Below are 22,030 nucleotides of genomic sequence, written 5' to 3'. Positions count from 1 at the left end.
CTATAATGTTAGCAGAATTACTTACGAGAAAGTACCCAACACGGAGAGACGCCTCGCGTGGTAATGGAACTCAATTACGCACGCGAATGTGTCCAAATACCTGTTTTTACGGTAATATGACCTACCTTTATTCTTTTAAATCCAAATTCCAACACTAAAATTTCGGTATTGATTTTAAGCTTACTCAATAATTAAGTCACACCGAACGAAAAAGAATAAAATGATTTTCCGACCTACTCTAATATTTTTTGGCGGGTGGGTGGGGGGTGGAGGGGGAGGGGGGACATGAGATATCCACACTATGTTCCTCTTTATAGTCGATTTTTCCCCACTCAATCCCACCCACGGTATGTAAGTTGTGTTGATCCTCTTGCATTCAGAGAGAGTGAGAGAGAGAGAGAGAGAGAGAGATGGGCTTTAACGTACACTCGACACAAACTAGGTCATATCGGGACTAACATATGGTTTAATTTTATTTCAGTAATTTGCTTGCTCGCAGTGGGAGGAAACCGGAGGACCCGGAGAAAACCCACGAGGTTGGACAGGCGATCCTACTCCTTGTCACGTACAACCGGGGATTCGAAACCACGCCAGTTGACTCAATGACAGACTTTATGATACAGTGTACACGTGCTAACCATTCGGCCATCCAAACCCCCACCTTGGCATATACCTTGGAGAAAGATAGACAGAAAGTATACTGGTCCAGTTTGATTCCTTCGTTTTTATAAAACCTTTTAGATTTTTTTTTTATGTTTTCTTTTGTCAGTGTAAATTACTTACTAGTATACTTCCTTATTAATTACATATCATGACAGATTTATTAAAGTATTAAAATACATACGTTCAGACATGAAATCACCTGTTTTAAAGATTCATTATGCAAAATAATACAAAATGAATATATTGAAAATATCATTCAAATTAATTTATTCTGGACGAAGATATCACTGTTTATTATCGTAACAACGGTACTTGTTATTCGAGACTTAGCCTCGATTCGCCATTTTTAAATTAAAGCATTAAATCCGTTTAAAGCTCCGTTTAAAGCTTCTAGAGAGTTGGTTAAAGGCTTATGTGAATAAAATGTCTATAACATTTGTTATATTATAATAAAGACCTGTAATAGGCAGATTTAGGTCTTTCATAATGCATATTTAGGTCATGTGTTAACCACACCACGCTCTTACACATTAGGGGCTTGGATGGCCGAATGGTTAGAGCGTGTACGTTGTATCATTAGGTCTGTCATTGAGTCAACTGGACTGATTTCGGTTCCCCGGTTGTACGTGACAAGGAGTAGGGTCGCATGTCCAACCTCGTGTCAAGTGGACGATACCCCCCCCCCCTCTCTCTCTCCCCCTCTCTCTCACTCACACACACATCAGTCCGATTATCCTAATAGCAATAGTTTATCATTTAGTAGCATTTAGTGATTTTAAAAGCACATTAAAAAACACAACACAATTTATATGGAATACATACAATCACTGGTTTATAGACATACGGCACGATGTTTCTACAAGCAAGCATTCTCTTATTATTGTTATTTATTGAAGGGATACTCAATTTCTGAATCCGTGTGGGAGCTTGGGTGTCCGAATGGTTCAACGCGTGTGCTTTAGATCATGGGTCTGTTATTCAGTCAAGTGGTGTGGTGTCGATTTTCCGCTTGTACGTAACAAGGAGTAGGGTCGCCTGTCCAACATTTGTGGGTTTCTCTGGACCATGTGATAGTCTCGAAATGACCTATTTTGTGTCGGGTGGACGTTACCCCCACCCCCACCCCAACACCCTTTTTCTCTCTCTCTCTCTGAATTCGTCCTTGTCAAGCCAGTTGCTAATGATTCCAACAATCGGCCCTACACACAGCAAACAGACAAGACCTTAAAGGGACTATCCCGATTTGAACAGTCTCAAAAATAAAGTCCGGAAAAATATGAAATTTAAGCGCCCAAATATAGAGGAATTGTGTATTTACCTTGTCTCAAACTTTCAGTTCAAAACACTGAGTCGTTTGGACGTGAACGTCAAAACTTCTTATCCGGACACGTAACCCATATTACGTAACGTAAACATATAACATACATTGAGTTAGTTGCTTGACCCTGAGATTGAGGATTTAAGGGATTTTAATACAAAATTAAGAAGTTTTATTCTCCAAAATATTATCGGGATTGACCCTTTAACCGCGACACAGGGATATTCCTACCTAGTGCTTATGATGGATTTAAATATTGTGTTTTTCATCATCCCAACTCTCTCTATTCAGTACTGGTGGAAAGACGGCCTTTGTTAAACCTTTCATGATTATTTTCATTTTCCTAAGTATTTTTTGTAATATCAACTCGATCCATTTTAAGATTTATTACAACAATATGGTTTATTTTAGTCTAGTTAATTACTGTTATCTAAAGGGTGGGGGAGGGTGGATGGCCGAATGGTTAGCACGTGCGCGCTGTATCATAAGGCCTGTCATTGAGTCATCCGGTTTGGTTTCGAATCCCAGGTTGTACGTGACAGGGAGTAGGGTCGCCTGTCCAACCTCGTGGGTTTTCTCCGGGTCCTCCGGTTTCCTCCCACTGCTAAAGACCCCTACGCGCAAGCGAATTACTGAAATAAAATTAAACCATATGTTAGTCCCCAAATGACCTAGTTTGTGACGATTGGACGTTAAACCCCATTTCTCTCTCTCTATCTCTCTCTCTGTGTTATCTAAACATACCATTCTTTAAATACCGAATTGTATATTCATTCAAGATTCTAAGTCTTATCCCCGTTTCCAGGACTACGCCATCTTGTCGATTAGATAAGTGCATGCTATTTTTGTGTTTTTCAGAACAGAAACTAGGCTACTGGATAATAGTTTCAAGCAAAAACAATGGCAACCCTTTCACCAGATACGGAAAATGATGTTCAGGTGACATTTGAAGATCAACAAAAAATAAATAGATTTGCCAGATACAATGCCAGATTACAAGATATTAAGGAAGAAATTGTTGCAAAAAAGAAAGAAGTACAGAATTTAGAAGATGCTACAGATGAACTGGTATTGTTAGATTCAGTCGAATTAATTCCATATCAAATAGGTGAAATATTTATAAGTTGTAATATAGATGATGCTACAAGAATGATAGAAAACGGCAAAGAACAGACATTGCAAGACATCAAAAACTTAGGAGAAAATGTTGGTACACATAAACGGATATTAGCAGATATAAAAGTTCAACTTTATGCCAAATTTGGTACCAATATTAATTTAGAAGCAGAGGAAGAATCTTAACTTATTTGAGTTGAAATCATTTTGAACTGACTTTGAAAGAATGTTTTTTTTTTAAGTTGTGATATTGATAGAACAAGCCATATACTGAAAGCAAAGGTATAATCTTAATCATTTTGAACTAATCACTTTGAAAGAATGTTTTTTTTAAGTTTTAACATTGATAGAACAAGCTATATACTGAAAGCAAAGGAATAATCTTAACTTATTTGAGTTGAAATCATTTTGAACTGACTTTGAAAGAATGTTTTTTTTTAAGTTTTAATATTGATAGAAGAAGCCATATATATACTGAAATGCTTTAGATGAAAATATAATAAAGCAATCTAATCATGTATAAAAAAAAAGCCATGATCATCAATAAACATTAATATATAAATATAAAAAAAGGACAGTCACTCTGTCTGTAGAAAGTGCTGTTCTGTGTATATGATATGTTATGTTTTCCGGTATTAAACAGTTTAAAGGATAATTCTAGTGTGTATTTATTACCGAAGATTTACACTGCTACAGGGGCGCTGGAACGGCGCGAGGGCCAGGGTACCAAAAGATAGGGAGGTCTGTCCCCCCTGCCTCTAGAAAATTTTGAAATTTGTCAATTCCGAGAACGTTGTTTAGAGCGCCTCTAGCATTCCAAATTCCAACATAAAACCCTTTAAAATACATGATAATGAAAGAGAAAAAAGCCTGTTTATTCACAATTCTCGTATCATGAGCAATTCATCTCATAAAAAATATTCTTTTTAATTTGACATTCAATACACCAATCTTCATCGAGAAAATAGAATAAGCTTATTGAACGTTACAGTAGATTTAGAGACACGATTCTTGCAAGAGCTCATATTCAGGAGCAAGTGTTGACGAGACACTATAATGAGACTATAATCGACCAAAATAATTGATGCGCTGATCAGATTTCTCAATAAATTCAGGTAATTTTTTACAATATCTGTTTCGTCCATTCTCAACTTGTGAATTTTGGCAAATAGTCGATTGTTTAGAGAATTCTGAGACATCGTGGACCTTGTCCAGGTTTTCAGATGTCGCAAGGTTGAAAACTTTCATCATTAGGGCATGGGTATACATGTATACCCCAGAAAGGGGCAGGGTACCATTTGCATACCCTGGTACACGAGTTCCGGCGCCCCTGCACTGCTACAATATATTGAACTCATATTTTTTTTTGTATCACTGTATTAGCTTGATAACGTTGAGAGAATACTCTTCGAAATATCGCCCAAATAAATAAGTAGCTGTTTTTCCATAAGTATGTGTTTTGTGTATTTCTAATATTTCGTTAAAGTAGCTAAGTCTCTAACTCAATATCATTCAAAATCTTCGACATTGAAAACACGATTTATTTGTCGGTTTAAATCAACATTGATGTCGTGATCTTACCGGGAAAAGATGGCCTTCTGATATCCAATATTTAAGACAAAATAAACATTTTACAATTGGTACACGAATCGTGTACCATAATGCGTTTCGGCGCTATTTGTAATAAGGGACTCGAAAAACGAGGCTAGGCATATTCCACAAGTCATGTCAAACGGTGACGCTATATTCTTATCTGGAGAGCAAGCCCAATAAATAATATCGGCGTAGATTGGAATAACCAGGCGCTAGAGATTGAAATTCGATTGAAAATGCTGGCGTATCTCGCCGAACCTAACTGATTAAAAATTACAGTAAAAACAGAAACGTTTGAATGTAAATCAATTTATATACATTCATATTACATTATTGTATGCGCTGCGACCCATTTGTGTCAATTTCTAGGTCCCAAATATTAGCGACTTAGCTCCTTTAAACTTTGGTGGATTCTATCCTGGCACAAATAAAATTGCCACAATCCTAATATCGATTATTAATTTGTTAGAACATTTGTTTTGGGGTATTTGTATTTATGAATTTTCAATTTGATCGCCCTTCCTGATCGATGCATAGTCTACTGCATTTTTACTATATTACACAAGGGAGTCACAGTGGCTTAGTGAGTAAGGGAGTGTGATTTCCCTTGGTCAGGGGACGGAGACCTCTCGCAAGGAAAACAGTCTAGTCGCGCGGAGGGGGCGGAAAACCGAGGTCCCATGTTGTATTCATTGTATTAAACAAGATAAATACTAATACGACAGTTGTATGTAAGATACATGCGGTTTTTGTATACCAGTTTTTGCCGGGGAAGACAACGAGATGGACTCGCCATTAAATGACGTCATCGGCTCCATGACGTCACTGTGAGGTCATATTCTACATAGCAGACGTAGTGGCAGGTGGATACTGTATGATAGCATCAGAAAGAAGGACACGTTTAGAATTAATGCCAAATTTCCTGATATTAATTTTATATTGGGTCTGATAACATAACAAGAAATCAAGATGGCGCAAGCTAAGATGGTTATAAGTGCTATCAAGCTTAAGATGGCGGTTAACAGGTTAGAGAAAGCGAAAATAAATGCTATTCGTGGGCTTGCTGGTTTGCCGCCATTACGGCCGTTTTATGAAAACATGTATATTAACTGTATGAAATGTGTGAAACAGACGCTCCTGCAAGCCTTTTGTCCTTGTGTTATTCATATGCGTCGGAAGAAGTTAAAGTTTTGTTGCTGCCAACCGTTGTCTTGTTGTGGGTTGACTATGACTGTGGGTACGTACCATAATGAAGTGTTTAAAAATATTACGGGATTTTTCGGTGGAATAGTGTTATCTTTCATGCTCTATCTCATGATGGCGTTTCAGTTGGAGTTTAACATGATGGTGTGTGTTGGCCTTGGATCCTTATTTGGAACAGTGTTTTCTCTCGGCTTGGCTTTCTCTGATGCTGTACGGTGCATGGTATTCCTAACGCTACCAAACTTCTTCTCTAGCAAAGGGAGATCGTTTATTCTGATGTCGGCCATGATTCTGGTGATGACCCATCCAGTACAGAACTTCACACACAATATAATGGTGATGTCTGAAAGCGCTACGTGTGGTCAAAATATGGCGTTGAACGAAACTAAGGAACTCATTAAGGCAGCGGCATCGCCCGTTGCGTCCATTATTGATGGTTTACAAGAAATGCTAAGATCGATCAGTCGTTTTGCTAACGCTATGAGACGGGCGTTTATGGCTATGAAACGGGCTATAACTGAAATTTGTGCTGCGATTAGTCGGATTTTTTCGTGGCTCAAAGGCATAACAGGGATCTGTAATGAGAATATGGGCGCGCCTTATAAAAAGTGTAAATCGGCTTTCGACAAAGCTGCGGCTGATTGTAGATCCAAATTGGGATTTATGGATTTTATATGCAACATCGTTGATCTTATTCAAAATGTCTGCCACATAGCCCGTGTTGGAGAGTTGTTGTGTATTGTGATCGAAGCTGTGGCTAATTTTGTCACGAATTCAATTGGCGCCCCGGTTAACAAAGCGATCAGAAACATCTACAATATGTTTTATTTTAATGTAACACTGACCTACCATTACAACCTGACCATGGAACAGTCAAAATCTTACGGTGACATCAAAAAGGAGATTATGCAGGAAATCAAAGGGCGGATGTCAGTTGTGACCAAAGTTATCACCCTTGCTGAAGTAATTCTCGTATTTACATTCGCAACTGTATTTATTCGCGCTGCGCTTTACAGACATAAATACCTCACAGCCGATAAATTTGATAATATCTATTTAAATGACATTCTTAATTTCATTGATGAGAAACGCGCTGAAAAGGGCATGGAAACCATCTTTCCTCTGACTGGTAAGGAAACTAGCAAATACATAAGCACGTTTAGCATCCGATTAGCGAAAAAAGAACGAAAGAAAATGATCAAGGGAGTGTTGATGCTTGCGTTTAGTGCGTGTCATGCTATGTTTTACATCGCCTGCGACTACAGTTTGTATTGGATACTGAAATTAATTGAGAAACATTTCGAATTGAAGGTGAACCCGGAAGTACCTGCTCATCTCAAGCTCCATGTGCAGGGTGGTGGAGCGATGGCGGATATGTATCGAGCTATGATTGGATTGCTGGATCCAGTATCTGCTGAACGATTGAGTATTGATACCACACCGTGTCTACCAAATCCAGGAATTCCTAATTTTAAAGTCTATAAGATGGTTCTAGCCATGTTTATTATCTGTCTGTTCATGACTATTTTTGAGTCGTACGGACTTCGATTACGTCATATTATTGCTGGTTGTTATTATCCCAGACGAGAGCAAGCTCGAGCAGTTTGGTTATACAATCGCATCGTTAAAATGCGTGGGAAATTCTTGGTGATGGCGAGGCGCCAAGTCCGTAGAAAATACAAAAAAGACAAAGAAAGTCATAAAATCAGTCTAAAAGCACGTTTAGCTCTTCAATTTCCATTTTTGGGTAAAGTTATGAAGTTCTTCGGATATGAGAAAAAGATGTGTTTAAGCTGTGCTAAGGAAGGTCGTCTACAGGATTATGATAACTTCCAGCATTGTGACAGTCCTGGTTGTGACGCTGTGTATTGTTTAGAATGTTTTGCGGACTTGAATAACATATGTACAGTTTGTATGAACCCTATCGATTATGGTGATAACTCGGATATTAGCGAGGAGAGAGACTCAAGCGACGACGAGTTTTACATCTTGGGCATGCAGATAAAAGCGCGGGAGAGACAAGAGAGATTGGACGAGATTCGAAAGGCCAAGCGCTACAGCAACACCATGTTGGCTTTTAAAGGATTCATGGGTATTGCTAAAGACGCTACAGCTACCGATATGATGGAACTTGATGTGAACAAACCCGCCAGTATTTTTAGTGCCACCAGTGAATCAAGTGGATCAAGTGGTTCGAGTGGTACCACTAGCACGACTGTAGCTAATCATTCCGGTAATCAAGACGTTCAAATAGACGTTAACAGTGATTCAAGTACCGACTACGGTACCGACTCCGACGAACTTGATTACAGTTATCAGGACAAACCTAAATCATCAACAGCCCAATCATCTGATTCTGAACCAGAAATTGGAAACAGACCGAAGGGGAAAAAGGCGGACAGAGTTGACATGGATGTTTTTGATTTGTCCGACGCCGAAACAGAAACGTGTTCTGATTCTGGTTCTGGTTTCAGTTCTGACAACTAGAATCTATTATTTAACGGTTATTCTTTTAAAATTTTCTTAATCAACAAAAACAATTATGTACATTCTTTCTGTAACGTATGTGGTTATAATTTATAATTTTCATTATGAGAACTGTGATATTAAAGGCACCAAGTATTTTGAAAATATGTTTGAAATTTCAGGGGGGGTGGCCGAATGTTTAGCACGTGCGCGCTGTATCATAAGGTCTGTCATTGATTCAACTGGCGTGGTTTCGATTCCCCGGTTGTACGTTACTAGGAGTAGGTCCGCCTGACCAACCTCGTGGGTTTTCTCTGGGTCCTCCGGTTTCCTCCCACTGCTAAAGACCCTACGCGCAAGCGAATTATTGAAATAAAATTGAACCATGTTTTAGTCCGGAAATGACCTAGTTTGTGTCGAATGGACGTTAAACCCCAGTTATCTTACCCCTCAATATCACGGCTGAAATTTCAAGAGAGAGAGAGAGAGAGTGGGAGAGGGAGAGAGAGAGAGAAATGGGGTTTAACGTCCATCAACACAAACCAGGATTTCGGGACTAACATATGTTACACTTGTATTTTAATAATTCACTTCCGCCATGTATCAATTGAATTATTGGGAAAGTTGACAGAGCTTCGTTGAATTATTAAGTAACAGTTGCATTAAACGGGTTATAAGCAGCTATTGTGAGTATCGTGTACAAGGTGCAATATAGCCTACTGGCCTACATACTTGTTCACCAGAGAGAGAGAGAGAGAGAGAAAGAGAGAGAGAGAGATAGATAGATGGGGTTTAACGTCCACTCGACACAAACTATGTCATTTCGGGATTAACATATGGTTCAATTTTATTTCTATAATTCGCTTGCACCTGGGGGTCTTTAGCAGTGGGGGGGGGACCCGGAGAAAAGCCACGAGGTTGGACAGGCGACCCTACTCCATGTCATGTACAATCGGGGAATCGAAACCACGCCAGCTGACTCAATGACAGACCTTATGATATAGCGCGCACGTACTAGCCATTCGGCCATTTCAATTCCTACATCGACTAAGTATACTTTGAGAATTTATTCTGCTTCCATTTTCATATTTAATGTCCTGTCTAGTCCTTCGACTGGGACGAAAAACCAATGTCAACACATTTAGACGTACAAAAAAACCCTCTGACCGGCGTATTCTGTTGGCGAGAAGTTTAAAATGGAGAATAAAATGGGGTTTACCGTCCTACTTTATTTTCTCCATCCGGACTAATGAAAACGGGCATACACCATGCAGTATGCTATGGGGGACATTTGCTCGGGCAGCGGCGCTACGGCCAACTCTTATTTCGAGTTCTTTTACGTACATGCCGACGTGTACGCGGGACTTCGGGTTTTCGTCCCATCCGCACGACTACACTGTTTCTCTTTCAAAATGGAATTCTAGCAAATTTAATAGTGAGAGAAATTAGACGAGAAACGTAATCTTTTACTCGGATGTTAGAAAGATGGTCACCATCAATATTATAGGCCTAAATAGAATTTAAAGATAATGCTTAATTGTATGTGTAGACGGGATCCAGACTAATTGTTGTTCTGGACTATATAATGACTGGTTAACCGAGTAACTGTGAACTTATCTAATTGTCTTGTTATTGATGTCTTCGAACTTCTGTTTACTGTGACGATCATTCAAGGACATACACGAGCGTAGGCTACTATGTGGACCAGTAACTGAACAACACGTCATCACAGCCATATTTATGAACATAGACCTACATGTTTCATGTCAATCGATCGTTGACCCCAAGAAGAAAAAACAAGTGGGTAGAGCTTGGAGTCCAAAAATGATCATGGGATTTATTTGCTAAACTTATCAAATTATGATATGTATATGACTTTCGGTGGGTAAAGGGAGAATACCCTCCAATTTGGTCAGGTTTCAGACTAGTAATCCCATTCACGTTAACTTCCTTGGCTTATGACATATTTTTGAACATTCCGATGATTTTAATCTTTATAACCAAAAAGAGGTCAACATGTCACAATCATCTGATAAAAACATTGAAAGGGGTTGACCACCTCATTTTTTTTACTAGACCTTGTCAAAGGGGTTATAGGCCCTGGTGTTATTTTTGTGTCTGATCTAAATATCAATGTCTGTTTATGTCCTGACCCCTCCACCTCAAATTCATAAAAATTTTCCAAAACCTTATTGAATTCTACACCAAAGGGCATGAAATCAATGGCAGGACTTAGTCTTAGCCAGTCAAAAAGATCCGACCAGACATAACAACTAACAATCTGCATTTGCCACCGCGGATCCCGAAAGTTTATAGACATGATTGTGCGCGCATGTGTGTGTATGTGGGAAGGGGTGGGTACACTTCATGTATGCCGAGTAAAGAGAGGTGATAATATTCTATGTCTACCGAGAGAGAGAGAGAGAGAGAGAGAGAGAGAAAGAGAGAGAGAGAGAGAGAGAAGGGAGAGAGAGAGGGGGGGGCTTAACGTCCACTCGACACAAAGAGGATCATTTCGGGACTAACATATGGTTCAATTTTATTTCAATAGTTCGCTTACGCGTAGAGGTCTTTAGCTGTGGGAATAAACCGATGGACCCGGAGAAAACCCACGAGGTTGGACAGGCGACCCTTCTCCTTGTCACGCACAACCGGGGAATCGAAACGATGCCAGTTGACTCAATGACAGACCTTATGATGCAGCGTGCACCCCCACTGCTAAAAACCCTTACGCGAAAGCGAATTATTGAAATAAAAGAACCATATGTTAGTCCCTAAATGACCTAGTTTGTGTCGAGTGGACGTTAACCTCCTCTCTCTCTCTCTCTCTCTCTCTCTCTCTCTCTCTCTCTCTCTCTCTCTCCCTTCTCTATCTCTCTCTCTCTCTCTCTCTCTCTCTATCTCTCTTTCTATCTCTCTCTATATTTATATATACAATTATAAATGATAAAAATGATAAAAACATTTTAGTGAATTTGAATCAGATTTAATTATTTAATAATTTATATACATACATATAGCTATCCCGGATAATTTCATTTTAAAACAATTAAATACAGCCAAGCAAAAAATAACAAAGGCGATTCGAGTAGATATACCCACAGAGAGAAAATTTTGCCCGGACAGCTTCATAAAGGTGATTCGAGTAGATATACACACAGAGAGAAATGAAATAAATTAAATTGGCTTTGACGTCCTGCTTTCCTGCACTGACTTTTCTACTGAAGATGGGTATACGTCATACAGAGAAATTTTTGCCCGCACAGCTTCATAAAGGCGGTGGGGTGGGTTTTGGAGGGGCGTTCACGAAGGTTCATACATTATTATACCCTAACTTCACAAGAAAATATGACGTAGGTTTTGGGGACGACTGACCCGACGCCATATCCCGTAAAATGTAAACGACCAACTTGGCCGGAGTAAACATTTATAAGGGGGAGGGGCACTAATGACAGTATATTTTTTACTTATGTTTACAGCCATCCCCGTGAGGTGTAATATTCAATATTATACCACTATATTTATATCTGGACAAACTGTAACACAGAAATAAAGTCTTTTATTCAAGGGTTCAACATCCAGATGGAAAACATGCACCCATGTACTTAAAGGTGTAGCTTGTATGTTTAACGTCTATTGGAAACAAACTGGGTCATTTCGGCACTAACATATGGTTCGAATTTTATTTCAGTAATTCGCTTGTGCGTTGAGGTGTTTAGCAGTAGGAGGAAACCGGAAGACCCGGTGAAAATAAACGAGGTTGGACAGGCGACCTTGCTCCTTGTCACGTATAACCGGGGAAATGAAACCACACCAGTTGATTCAATGACAGACCTTATGATACAACGCGCATGCGCTAACCATTCGGCCATCCAATCCCACTAACATTTATGACGTTAAATTAGGTTCTCGAAGAACACATTTTTCTATACCAATATCTGACTTGCCTCCTGTCCATGGGAATACTAGTTATCTTATACCGTTATTATACTCCAGTCTATTTCATCATAATGAACTATTCCAGGGGCGAACTGGGAGCAGAGGGATCAGGGGCCCATCGGCCTCGATTGGAAAACAATATTGACATACAGTATGTTTGTTTAAAATGAAATAAAAATTCATCTTCGCATCCACTGAAAAATGATCTTTAGTTGGGGTGCCGGACAGGTGAATCAGGCTAGTTTCATTTTCAACGTATTCTTCGTCACGATGGTTACCGTCCACATTGAGTGGACCGAGAAGAAATCTGACCTTAATGACTGGCATATATATGACACAGATCACCAAATATTCCTACGAAACAAGGGCCAAAGCTATTTTTAGTCTTCCTCTCCCTTTTCCTTTTCCCCCTTTTGCATGTCGATTTTTGTTGACTTTTTGGTGTAGAATTGAGGAAAAGGGTTTGAAAATACATTTTCTACCAGGTTTTGGTGAATATTCATAATTTTGATGCGGAAGGATACTAGAGTTGAGAGGTTGGTTAGGTTGAAATGTAGGGCCTAAAAATGCATGTTTACTAGTCTCTACTTCCAGCTTTTGTATTTCAAGTTTTTCATGAAGAACCTCATACGTGCTTTTGGGCAAAAGTTGCCACATGTTGCTCCATCTGTGGTAGAAAGCGTTCTACCCAACGAAAATTTGGGAAAAGGTTAGAACCGGTCTAAGATACGAGAATTAACATTAAAGTCAATGGGGAAATCTTTAGTGATCTGTGGCCATATATCTCGTCAATAACATGGTCACAGATTCCAGTTAATGCCTTAGCAACAACAATAATTGAAACCTAGGTCCGCTTTCTTTCAGTAATACCATTTTCAACCAATGGCATACTTTCGACCAGATATGGTCAGTCAAATGAAATGAAAATGAAATGAAATGGGGTTTAACGTCCTACTGTTCTGCTCCTATACTGGGCTAATGAAGACGGGCATACGCCATACAGTGTGCTATGAGGGAAATTTTGCCCAGGCAGCGGTACTATCGCTATCGCCGACTCTTATATCGATTTCCAACTGCCAAGGGATCTTTTACGTGCATTACAATGTATACACGGGACCTCGGTTTTTCGTCTCATCCGAAGGACTAGACAGCTGTCCTTGTCAGGCCCTCCGTCCTGCATCACTGACAAGGGAAAACCACGCCGGAAAATCTGGATGAACTTTCTCGGCCAATGCAGGGATCGAACACCCGACCTCCAGGCTAGCGAGCCAGCGTCTTACCCACTTAGCCACGTGGTCCCCATATGGGCAGTCAATCCCACCACTGCGTTAAAGGTTAGCTCCATAAAACGATATGATCAAGTTACAAATTAAAAATAGAATGAAAACAAAACGAAACGAAACGAAATATCAACAACATCTTGTATTTCTAATATTACATCTATTGTCAATAACTGAGCACTTTTTCAATTCTATAACTTTATTAGTTTCTCTACGCTGCAGTCACAGGTTACAATCGACGGTTGTTTCATGTTCCAATTCCAACAACAAGCTGCTCCGGTCCGTGAACTAACAATTCCGGCGGTCCCCTTTTCTCCAAACAATTTGCTTGTCCCAAGACAATAAAATTGTTGCCTAATTGCGTCTACTCCATTCGTTAAGAACAGGGCAGTGATTTAGCCGACAATAATTGAGACAAAGACCATTACTCGTTTATTGAAAATAACGATTGGTTATTGTTAGTTGTTCAATTTTATGAACGCTTTCATGCAATTAAACATATAATTCTACACGAACGTCAATGATCACAAAATAATCGCAGCTGTTACTAGGCGTTTTTTATTCACTCTGAGGAGTTTCTAAGAGACAATCCAAATATGCGATTTACTGAGACTGGGTGAAATATGAAATGGGGTTTTACGTCCCACTTCTCTACATCAACCGGGATAATAAAGACAGGCATGCGCGACAAAACTTGCCCAGGGAGTGGCGTTTCTACCTACATTCCGTCCTGCACCAAAGGCAAGAAGAAACCATGCTGGAAGGTCTAGAGAATCAGCGGGATTGAGTCAGTGCTTTAGTCTCTGAGCCTCCGCGGATGTCCAGAAGTGAAGCACTTGGTCAACTCACATTGGCCGTGGCTCAAATATGCTACAATGATCTCCGGATTAGTAAACCAACTCCTAACTCTCTGAGCAGTCAAAGTCATTTGTTTATGAATAATATTTCAGCTCACATAAGATTAACGCCATATCTAAACCATTTATCAAGCGAAATAAATCGCAGGATTATTAGTGCGATGGTGATAATACAGCAACAATGCAACAAGAAATCGGACGACAGAGTCAACACAAGATCCTGTCACCATAGAAAGTTTCCACAAGATTTGGTTATTAATTCAGGAGTTATTGCCCCTGTCTACAGCTCCAACCATTAAATCGGTTTGGGTGTTTAAAAGTTACACGTCTTGGAAGGACCCGTATTGTGGATCACATGTTCTGGACATTTCAAGTTCCGTGTGACTGCGGCCATAAGCATACATGGTGGAACGGGTCTGCATGGAGTTCTGACGCATAAAGTATTTCCTCCGGACATATTCCTTTCCTCGGATACAGGTACACAGTGAATGATAAAATGTCTGCCGGAATTTTTTGGACATAAATCCGTAAATGATAGGATTAACACAACTGTTGGCGTACGATAAAAGATAAAACGCTAATCTCATGGGCTTTAGGTACCCATAGTTTAAAGGATGCAGAACGTTGAAGGACGTAAGTAAGTTATTGGTCAGTATCGGTGCCCAGCAAACGATGAAGATGATGATGACGGCTACCAACATCTTAATTACCTGAAAAATATAAACAGAGATATAAAGGAATTTAGCCGAGGTGGTGGAGATGGGCGGCCCAGCTGTTTCATGTTCGTTAAACACCCTTTGACATGAAATAAAATGAAATGGAGTTTAATGACCTACTGCTCTGCACTGAATCTTGGGCTAATGTTGACGGGTATACGCCATGCTGTGTGTTGTGAGGAAATATTTGTCTGGACAACGGCGCTACAACCTACTCTTCATTGAATTCAAACTGTCAAGGATTATTTTACGTGCATGCCAAAGTGAAAACGGGTGCTCGGTTTATTGGACCATCCGAAGGATTAGGTGACGTCCTGTAACCTGACAAGGGAACACTACCTTGAAAACTCCCTAAGAACTTTCTCGGGCAATACTGGGATCGAAAACGGGATCTTGTTGTTATCGTGTCTCCCGTCACATCAAATGACGGCGGCCGAAGTCCCTAGACATTCGATCCCAACATTCAAGGAGGTTTGGTGGCCGAATTGTCTAACGCCGGTGCTTTAGATCATAGGGTCAGCCATTGAGCCAAGTGCGGTCATTTAGATCCCCTGATTGTGCGTGTTACGGAGTAGAGTCGCCAGCCTCATCTCTTGGATTTTTTTTCTAGAGATCCCAGATCGAAATGGAATTATGGAAATCAACGTATACTATATGTTAGTCTCGAAATATCATAGTTTGTGTTGAGTGGACTTTAAACGCCGCCTCTCTCTCGGCTTGGTTTCAATGTGATCAAAACGAGAACCATCAAAAGATTTTGCCCAATATTTATAGGTGGCTCAATCTTGTTTATATCTTTGAACAATGTTTGGGCTGATATTAGGCTACCACGAGATCCAACTTTCACAATATTTTAGTTTGATCATCGCCAAACTATAGGTTCATCTTGTTATCCAGGTGGGGGTGGGGGATCGGGGTTTAGTGTACAAAATGAATAGGCTAGGGATGTAATTTTAAACGATATAATTGACCAAGAAAGTTCCTTGCTTGCTTTGAAATTGTAATAAGGGAGATAACTCCCGTGAGACCGGGTATTGTGCATTCTGCACACAGAGAGCTATTTTCTCTATTTCGAGAATAGATCTCTGCCATATCTACAGCATACTGTTTTGTAATTCGATCGCACTGCGGTTCACACCTGTTATACACAAAAAACTGATTAAACCGTTTCAAATTTATTAAATGAAAGCCGAAAATATATTTCTCAAAATTCTCGAAATATGCTTAGTGTTTTCGGCTAAAATCGTTGATTTAGGACTTAAGTTTAGCATGGGTGTTGTCCTGTCGTGCAAATGTTTCAAAATATAATAATTATTGTAAAATATTCACTGTGGTCAGAAAGCTTACTGAGCCTATCGCCCCCCCCCCCCGTTCACAGCCGATTTTTACCGACACACGAGGTACTGTGTAAGACAATGTGGCGTGCAGAGCTTTGGTGACGCGCGGTGGTCGACTCCCCCTATGCCGTCCCCCACCCCCTTTCTGCATGCCACTGTGTCCATCATATTATTTATACCAGTTGTCTGCAGATTTATATCGACACCCGGGGGCAAGACAATGACCACCCAGTGTCCTGAGGAGCTTTGATGACCGCCGTCAATCCTCTCCAACTCCTCCCCTCTGCACGCCACTGTGTCCACCATTTGGAATTTACCTGTTTTCTGGTTGAATCGTCCTCAGATGTTTTTTTTATTGTAGTCTGTTTTCTCATCACTGGACATTTATCTGACGTCACTTTAAAGGGGCTTGGTTTAGGGGATGCAAGTCGTTGAGTGTAACAGTCTCTGAAAAAAATAAACCAGAAAATGTACTTAATCCGACATCACACTCCCCTATCTTCCATGCTTTACGACACTCCCCGTATCTATGTTTAAAAATAGGATACGTTTGTCTACGTTAAAATATCGTATCCAAGTACAAAACCCATCGCAGGCATTCTCACACGCTATGACTTTTTTCTTTAATGCTAGGTTGAACCTAGCAGGTTCCCACCATCACGATTCGCGCTACGAGTGAAATCGTGGTTTTAATCGTGGAGTAATCGTGGTGATCCTTTCAGGTCTTATCATATATTGTGGTCATTCGTAGCAATCGTGTTGATCGTATCGAAACGTATCCGAACGTATCTGCACGTACCAGATCGGGTCAATCCGATCGTAAAGCATCGAACGACAGTGGGAACCTAGAATAACCAAAAAGTGGTTTCCAAGCGCTACTTATCCTATTGTTGTTCTTCTCCCCTATTGGGGAGCAACTCTTCGAAGAAAGCCCAGGGGGGTTGGATGGCTGAATGGTGAGCGTGCGCGCGCTGTATCATACAGTCTGTCATTGAGTCGACTGGCGTGGTTTCGAATTCCCGGTTGTACGTGGCAAGGAGTAGGGTCGCCTGTCCAACCTCGTGGGTTTTCTCCGGGTCCTCCGGTTTCCTCCCACTGCTAAAGACCCCTACGCTCAAGCGAATTAGGTAAATAAAATTAAACCGTATGTTAGTCCCGAAATGACCTAGTTTGTGTCGAGTGGACGTTAAACCCCACCTCTCTCTCTCTCTCTCTCTCTCTCTCTCAGAAAGCCCAAAGCCTAGTCCAGAACCCGCCTTACGTGCTTCTACGAACAGTCTACGGGGAATTTTTTTTAGTAAAGCCGTGCTGGAGACTTACGCGGCATTTGCGTGTGTTCTTCACCGTAGAAGATCGCAGACTGGCCGTAGAAACTTTTGGTCCAGCACATAGAAAATGTTCACCCGGTTTCTTGCGGCTGGTCTCCGAGCTATACCAAGTCCTATGACACGTGCGGGTTAAAACACGTACGGTAGGTTGTAAGCTAAACTTTAAGCTCCGTCAATTTAATTGGAGAATTAAGCTGCATTTCCCTTAGTACGGATCCGGTCCGGCTCCGGCCCGGCTCTGGTCCGGGAGTAGACATAGCACACGGCAGATTGTGTATCATTATATGCGGTTATTCAAGCGGAAGGGCCCTCTTTTCAACATGGCACCGGCATTGTCAAGGTTCGTAAAAGAAGAAAAAACATTGATGATATTGGCTGCAGCATACAAACTGTGTTTCCTTATGTGCGTTTACGGACACGGTTCCGCATGCGTTTCCGTACCAAACGCTACATGGTCCGTTTCGAAAAACCGTACCGGACGCCGCATACAGAACCGTATCCGCACCCGCACATAAGGAAACACTCTTACTAAAATTCTATGAAAGTGTTTATTCCGTATCCTCAACCGGACCGGAGCCCGTCCGGATCCGTACTAAAGGAAATGCAGTTTTACGCTTCGAAATAACGTCACAATTCCAATATAATGGCATCAATGACGTCATACTCGGTACCCGGTCCATAATATACTCATGTCTGACAGGTTGTTATTGGTAATCATAGCGGAAATCGCAGTGTGTGAGGGGTTTAATTACATAATATTTTTTTGCACCGACTGGGCTAATGGAGACGGGCATACGCAATGCAGGGTTCTGAGGCAAATTTTACCCGGACAGCGGCGCCGTTGTCTACTCTTATTTCGAATTTCAATTGTCAAGGGTTCTGTTACGTAACATCCGAACGACTACGAATTATCCTTGCCCTACCCTCCGTCCTGCACCACTGACAATTAGGAAACCACGCCATGTAAGACCGACTTTAGTTAGTTCTGGAAGAAACTAGTCTTTCACGAAGGAAGTAAAACGTATTGGTGTCCTGACATTATCTGGAGCAAGGTAGTTTTATAACTTCTATTTCTAAAACCAACATAACAATAAAAAATATAGAACTGCAAGTGTTGACAAATTTCTATATGTCATAACCACGTAATTCACACTTATATGGTTTCTGTTTCATGGGAAGTTTTTGCGAATCTGCAGAATATTGATGGTGGCTTCAATACCAAACTAAGGTTGTTGAAGCTTTATATTCCCGTTTCCAGAACACAACGATACAAATCAACAACCAAAAAACTCCGACAAACCACGGCTTCCTGTTTGGAAATATGTTTCTTATTTCCCCCACAGCACACTCACTGTATGACGTGTGTCCGTCTTCATTAGTCATGTAGTTGCAGAAAAATAGGACGTTAAACCCCATTTCATTTTATTTTTTTTCTGTTTCAGTTATATTCTTGGGCGCACGTTTTGTATGAAGCGGAACGCCGAGGGGTACATAATTCGATTTCTGGCGACGTAGAAAAATAAAATCGACAAGCTTATTAAAGATATATCATTATGTAAATTTAAATAACCAGCGGCCACACATGTATTTGACAAGGTGTAGGGTCGCCTGTCACCTACCCGTAAGCGAATTTTTGAAATAAAACGGAACCACATGTTAAACCCTAAATAACCTAGTTGTGTTGAGTGGACGTTACCCCCTCCCCGTCTCTCTCTCTCTCTCTCTCTTTCTCTGGGTAGATAAAAATTGTGACGTGATTGATCTTGGTGACTAAGAGTTATACAGCTTAAGTCTAGCCCACAACCCTGGTTCCCCCTTGTCAGTGATGCAGGATGGAGGGCCTGACAAGGACAGCTGTCTAGTCGTTCGGATGGGACGAAAAACCGAGGTCCCGTGTATATATTCGCGTGCACGTAAAAGATCCCTTGGCAGTTGGAATTCGATATAAGAGTAGGCCGTAGCGCCACTCCCCGGGCATAATTTATCTCATATCACACTGTATGGCGTATGCCCGTCTTCATTATCCCAGTATAGGAGCAGAACAGTAGGGCGTTAAACCCCATTTCATTTCATTTCATTTCGAGTGATTAATCGTGGAAAACATAAAGATTTATTTTTTACTTTAGTCAGTTCTAGTCCAATATTACACCCACAAACCCCACGAGAAAAACAAAAAGATTCTCCAACCGATAGATCCTCTTTTATTTTTGGCCAAATGAAATCGACAATTGTGGTTTTGATCCAAATCAATGATGTTTAGCCAATGTAACTGAAAAGGCAGTAAACGTTGAGTTATATGGAAACTAGTTTACAAGGTTATTTTGTAACGGGGCCACACGGGACTCTCGCTTAATACATTACGGCCACGCGCACATTTCCATTATATAAACGTGTGTGGCTGTTTGCCACGGTGCCCAGTTTGAATCGGCTCCTTACTTTTTCTAGTTACAAATGAAATGAATAAAAATGGGGATTAATGTCCTACGTTTCTGCATCAACCGGGATGCGGCCTACTCGTATTCCGAACTTACAAGGGGTTTTCACGTACATGACCATGGTTTTTCGTACCACCCGAACTACTAGACACTGTGTCTTGCCAGGGGCCTCGCCATGCACCCGGCAACTTTCTCAATCAACACCATGATCGAACCCCAGACCTCCTGCTTAGTGAGTCAGTGCCATACCAAAACAATCAAACCCCAAAACGGGGAGGGTCACGGTACCTACCTTCCGTGGAGCCTGATATATATTTGTATTTGTTGAATAGGCATTTCACAGAACAAAGGGACGGGGGGGGGGGGGGGCACTGGTACCTACCTTCCGTTTTGTAAAATTTGTCGATTATGTGTCACCATCCAGAGCTCTATACAGATGCTAGCATAGGCAAATATCATGATTAGGATTGGTAGAATTAGCATGATACAAAACATGTAGACTTCATAGATTTTACTGAACAATGTCTGCTCCCAGTCTTTCACACACCAATAACCAATCCGAATATATCCAACCATTTTATGAACCTGTGAGCAAATAACAATATTCTAGTTAGTGTAGTCAGAAAACAAGAACAAGACAAAAGGACGAAAAAATGGGGATTTAGCGTCCTATACTGTACATTTCTGCACCGGCATACGCCATACAGTGTGCAATGAGGGATATGTTGCTCTTATTTCGAATTCCGCGTCAATTGATTGCAGTTCTGTTAAATCTGAACGTTATGGAGGCAGATCACAATTAAATTTTCAGTTCGTCAAAATATAGCAATTCTCACTTTCCCCACTTTTTCCCTTTTGTATGGCCATTGTTGTTGATTGTTTGGTCTAGAATCAAACATTTTGTGCCAGGTTGTTGTAAATATTCACGGTTTAAAGGCGGAAGGATAACAGGGTAAAGAGGTTGATTACGGTGACATGTACCGCGGATAGTTACATGGGTTAGTATCCTACTTCAAGTTCGTGTATCTCTAAATTTCATTCGTCAACCTCATACACTTTTTGTAGCAAAGATATGTTCAGCCCAATGAAAATTTACGAAACAATTGGAGTCGGGCAAAGAGACAGAATTAACATTGAAGTTAATGGGGGAATTAATTGTGGTCTGCATTCTTATGTGGGGGTAATTGTATTAGTATTCTCTCCTTTCAAGTGGGGTTGGATGGCCGAATGGTTAGCACGTGCATGCTGTATCATAAAGTCTGTGATTAAGTCAACTGGCTCCCTAACCAAAACGGGGGTTTTGGTGGTCTAGTGGTTTAATGCGTGCGCGTGAAATCATAAGGTCTGTCACTGAATCAAGTGGTGAGGTTTCTATTCCCCGCTTGTACGTGACAAGGAGTAGGGTCGCCTGTCCAACCTCGTGGGTTTTCTCCGGGTCCTCCGGTTTACTCCCACTGCTAAAGACCCCTACGCGCAAGAGAATTATTGAAATATAATTAAAACATATGTTAGTCCCGAAATGACCTAGTCTGTGTCGACTGGACGTAAAACCCCATTTCTCTCTCTGTCCCTCTCCTTTCAAAGTGACCCAGATCACGGAATTGACTGGAGTTGTTACGTGTGCAATGGGAGAGAGAGAATTTGGCTAGACAACGGATAAACCTACTTTTTCTTAGGACCACCCGAACAACTAGGCGCAGAACCCTTGCCAGCCCAGCAGGCGCAACCCTTGAAAAGTGAAAAATGGGCTTGAAAACTCCCAAAGCCTCTTCTCGGCAC

General features: G+C 40.8%; 2 protein-coding genes across 2 annotated transcripts in view; one reads left to right on the top strand and one right to left on the bottom strand.

Moving 5' to 3' along the window:
* Positions 1-7,087: 7,087 nt before the first annotated feature.
* On the top strand, positions 7,088-11,850 carry LOC126817796 (DC-STAMP domain-containing protein 2-like). Its single transcript, XM_050544942.1, has 2 exons — positions 7,088-8,029; positions 11,839-11,850. The coding sequence occupies exons 1-2, from the start codon at positions 7,088-7,090 to the stop codon at positions 11,848-11,850; spliced, it is 954 nt and encodes a 317-aa protein (XP_050400899.1).
* A 1,680-nt stretch (positions 11,851-13,530) lies between these two features.
* LOC126819517 (allatostatin-A receptor) overlaps positions 13,531-22,030 on the bottom strand; it is a 104,340-nt gene continuing 95,840 nt past the window's right edge. Inside the window, exons 4-6 of the mRNA XM_050547644.2 lie at positions 20,634-20,836; positions 16,806-16,935; positions 13,531-15,145 (exon numbers count right to left, since the gene is read on the bottom strand). Coding sequence (XP_050403601.1) covers positions 14,756-15,145; positions 16,806-16,935; positions 20,634-20,836 — 723 coding nt within the window. The 3' untranslated portion in view covers positions 13,531-14,755. The remainder of the gene's footprint in view (positions 15,146-16,805; positions 16,936-20,633; positions 20,837-22,030) is intronic.

This window comes from Patella vulgata, chromosome 4 (assembly GCF_932274485.2).
Source record: "Patella vulgata chromosome 4, xgPatVulg1.2, whole genome shotgun sequence".
In the NCBI taxonomy this organism is placed as follows: domain Eukaryota; kingdom Metazoa; phylum Mollusca; class Gastropoda; family Patellidae; genus Patella; species Patella vulgata.
The sequence above is the reverse complement of the archived record's forward strand: the minus strand, read 5'-3'. Positions and strand labels throughout refer to the sequence as shown.